We start from the raw sequence: 4095 nt of genomic DNA, 5'->3' as shown, positions 1-4095 counted from the left end.
ATATATATATATATATATATATATATATATATATATATATATACAATATTACAACTAAATAAATTAAATACAATAAATATTCAAAACTCATCCTATTTTTTAAAAAAAACGCCATTGCCTTTTAATTGATTCCAACTCACAGCAACCCCATAGGATGGAGTAGAACTGCCCCACACAGTTTCTTAGGTGCAATCTTCATAGAAGCAGATTGCAACATCTTTCTGCTATGGAGTGGCTGGTGGATTCAAACCACCAACCTTTGGGTTAGTAGCCAACTGCTTAACCATTGTGCCACCAGGGCTCCTTTCAAAACTCATCACATTCTAATTATTTTACTATTCTCTTTATTTATGCTGTTGAAATTATTTAAATATATTGTATCATTAGGGTCGAAATACTGTATCATATTATATGATGGTGCATTGTTTCTCAAATTCATGTTGAGTGACATCATACTAGTTTGGGATTTGCAATGACAGTGCCATAGTACTTACACCACAGAAATAAGCAACTGCCATACATCAGGGCTTCCCAGAACACACACCCAGACAACAAATGCTAGGCATTTATGAACATACCACTAAGTTTTAGGCTAGATTTGATAATATGAAATTAGTGGGAACAGGAAATTATTTTTTTATGGAATAAGGGAAGAGGAAAAATTTCAGTTTTAGGGAAAGCAGTCTTGACTTCTCCTCTTTTTACTAAATTCTTCCAAATAACCTGAAAGAGCACTGTCCCTGTTGTAAGAACAACACTAGTCTGTGGCAGAGGGCAGGTTTTCTGTCTCAGGTTCATAGAAGGATATAGGTTTGAATAATTCATTTCTAATGTTACACTTAAAGGGGAGATACTAGAAATGGTTTAAAATAAGGATGATATCTAAACAACAGAATACCTGTTCATTCTAAGAGTATATTCCTTTGAGTTCATCAGAAAAAAAGTACTGCATAACATAAAAAAAAAAAAAAAAAACTAGATACAAAATTTAAATCTGTGTTAAGATTTTTAGGTAACATTCTGTAATGCCTATAACATTATCCTCAATAAATGATACTTTTATTAAGGAGGAGAGTCTATTGAAAAATACAGAAAGCATACTTGACCAAGTTTTCAATCGATTCTCTGTCATTTGCAAATATATTATAAGCACCGTCGCTCTTCCATATGAATCCCACTAAACCTTGGCTGAATGCAACCATAGCGGGGACTTGCTTTTCATCCTTCTTTGAATATGTTGTATAGAACTGCAGACCATCTTCTGGATACAGGAAAATGGCATAGGAACTGGAATCAGAGGAGGCGAGAACAGCCTGGAATGTGTTTCTCTGTGAAGATGAGTTAAAATTCAGTTACTCAGAAAAGTACTTAGAGATCTTATATTGTATTATTTACTAGTAGCTCATTTATAGAAAGTGATATAAAGAGATGACAGTATGCTTATCTCATTTTAAAGGAAGTATTCTTGTAACATGGACAAAATACTAAGTTCCAGGATAGCTCCACTGAAATATCTCTAAGGCCATGTAACTCGCAGACAATGGTAATTCCAGATGATGGACTAAATCTTATTCAACATAGGACATTCTGATCCCTTAGAACTTGTTTCCATGGCTATTAAACATATTCAACCACAGTCATCATCTAGCAAATACTTACTGAGCCTAAGCATCACATAGTTGAAAAAAACACAAGCTTTGGGAGAAAACAGATCTGGAACCAAAACCTTGCTCTACCCTTTACTGGTTCTGTGATCCTGATCATACTATCTAAGCTCTCTAAGCCTTGAATTCTGTGTCTGTGAAATGGAGATAAAAGCACCTACTTCATAGAAATGTTATGAAGACTACATGAGATAACCTATGAAGGGCAAGGTACAGAGAAAGTACTCCATAAATATTAGTACTTTTCCTATGAGCTAGGCATTGGCCTGAGCTCTGTGGAAATGAAGAATAAAAATACATGGTCTTTGCACTTAAGAACTTACTGTCTAGATGGGAATACTGACCTATGAACCAAACATTACAAAACCTTGGGCTGGATTCTATAGTAGGGATGTGTGCAAAGAGCTAGATGGAACCATAGGAGTAAGTGCCCAGTGCTGAGGAGGGTCGGAAATGAGGAGGCAGTAGTTGGTCAAGGCTTCACAGAAGGGTGGAGTCTGGATGAACAAACAAGAGTTCACCACCTGTCAAGAAGGTCAGGGAAAGGACATTTCAAGTAGAAAAGCCACCATATGCAAGACACTATTTGTCTGTTTTTTTGTTTTTAAAGATCATGATCAGGGAATTACAAATAATTTGGTTCAGCTGCTGTGCAGGGTGTGTAGAGGAGTAACAGAAGATTAGGCTCCAGGGGCAGTGAGGGCTCAGTATGAAAGAGCAGGGTGTTTAATCATCCCCCCCACCAAAAAAAAAAAAAAAAAAAAAACAACCCACACTGCTGTGGAGTCAGATCTGACTCATAGCAACCCCTCCTTGGGTTTCTGAGGCAGTATCACTATGGAAGTAGATTGCCCAACCTTCCTTCCAAGGAGTGGCTGGTTGGGTTTGAACCACCAGCCTTCTGGTTAGCAGTCAAATGCCTTAGGCACTATGCCACCAGACTTCTGTTAAATCATTTAAGTGAAAGGAAAGCACTCAAGAATTTTGAGATTTTAAGCAGTTTTCTAAGTATGGCACACAGACAGGTAATAATTAGTAAAGCAAAATATGTTATGCAGGACCATAATAGACTTTCCCAAAATGTGTTCTGTGGGATGTAATGTGTTTTATTTTTTGGGAAAAAGCAGTAAAAAATTTTGAGAAATTGTAGGTTAAACATTAAGCAGGTTTCTTTATTACAAGGCTTCTCTGTGAGGCTCCAAGGAGGTCTTTCTCTGAAGAACTATGTTATAGGACCAGTGTTCTATGGTAAGCACTTTGGGAACTACTGCATTTGAAATGCAGAGATTTGGGATCTTTCAAGTTGCTCTCTACTCTGCAATCACATAAAATTTAACAATGAGTGGAGAAAAATTATTGTTCCAATAAAAATTGAGGCATGTCCTAAAGTCAGGTCAGGCCTATGATGGCTTCTTGACCTATCCAAATATCTCCCTTCCTTTACAAGGGCAAATCCAAGCTTTACAGGCCCTTAAACTTTTCCTGACCACTGAGTCCACATGGACTCCACCTTTATACTGACAGCATTTCTTTTCTCAGCTAGTCATGGTGCAAATTATTCTTATCTCCCCAACTAGAGTGCATGGCCTTGTTTTATTTCTTCACATCCCTCAGGACCATGTTATCATTTTAAATCCATTGTGTTGTGTTGTTGTTAGGTGCCATTGAGTCAGCTCTGACTCATAGCGACCTTATGTCCAACAGAATGAAACACTGCCCAGTCCTGCACCAGCCTCACAATCCTTGCTATACCTGAGGCCATCGTTGCAGCCCCTGTGTCAATCCATCTCCTTGAGGGTCTTCCCCTTTTTCATTGACCCTCCACTTTCCCAAACATGATATTCTTCTCCAGGGAATGGTCTATTCTTACAACATGACCAAAGTAGGTGAGACGAAGTCTGGCCATTCTTGCTTCCAAGGAACATTCCAGCTGCACTTCTTCCAGGACAAATGTGTTCGTTCCTCTGACAGCCCATAGTACTTTCAGTAGTCTTCATCAACACAACTGAAAAGCATCAACTCTTCTTCAGTCTTCCTCATTCATTGTTCAGCTTTCACATGTATATGAGGTGACTGAAAATACCATGGCTTGGGTAAGGTGCACTTAATCTTCAAAGAGACATCTTTGCTCTTCAACACTTTAAAGAGGTCTTTTGCAGCAGATTTGTCCAGTAAAATATGACATCTGATTTCTTCTGGTTTATGTACAGGTTAGTGATGAGGAAAGTTAAGTGCCCTGGAATTCCCATTCTTCTCAATGTTATTCATAATTGGTTATGATCCACACAGTCAAATGCTTTTGCATAGTCAATAAAACACAAGTAAGCATCTTTCTTGGTAATGAAGGAAGAAGTCAAAGCTGCAATGAAAGAACTGGTGAAGAACAAGGCTCCGGGAATTGATGGCATACCGATTGAGATATTTCAACAAA

General features: G+C 37.9%; 1 protein-coding gene across 1 annotated transcript in view; it reads right to left on the bottom strand.

Moving 5' to 3' along the window:
- NID1 (nidogen 1) overlaps positions 1-4095 on the bottom strand; it is a 225261-nt gene that overhangs the window by 127093 nt on the left and 94073 nt on the right. The window contains exon 3 of the mRNA XM_007958156.1: positions 1102-1328. Within this exon, the coding sequence (XP_007956347.1) occupies positions 1102-1328 (227 nt within the window). The remainder of the gene's footprint in view (positions 1-1101; positions 1329-4095) is intronic.

The sequence above is a fragment of the Orycteropus afer genome, unplaced genomic scaffold (assembly GCF_000298275.1).
Source record: "Orycteropus afer afer isolate SDZICR_OR568_19922 unplaced genomic scaffold, OryAfe1.0 scaffold00858, whole genome shotgun sequence".
Classification (NCBI taxonomy): domain Eukaryota; kingdom Metazoa; phylum Chordata; class Mammalia; order Tubulidentata; family Orycteropodidae; genus Orycteropus; species Orycteropus afer.
This window is presented reverse-complemented; position numbering and strand designations above follow the sequence as displayed.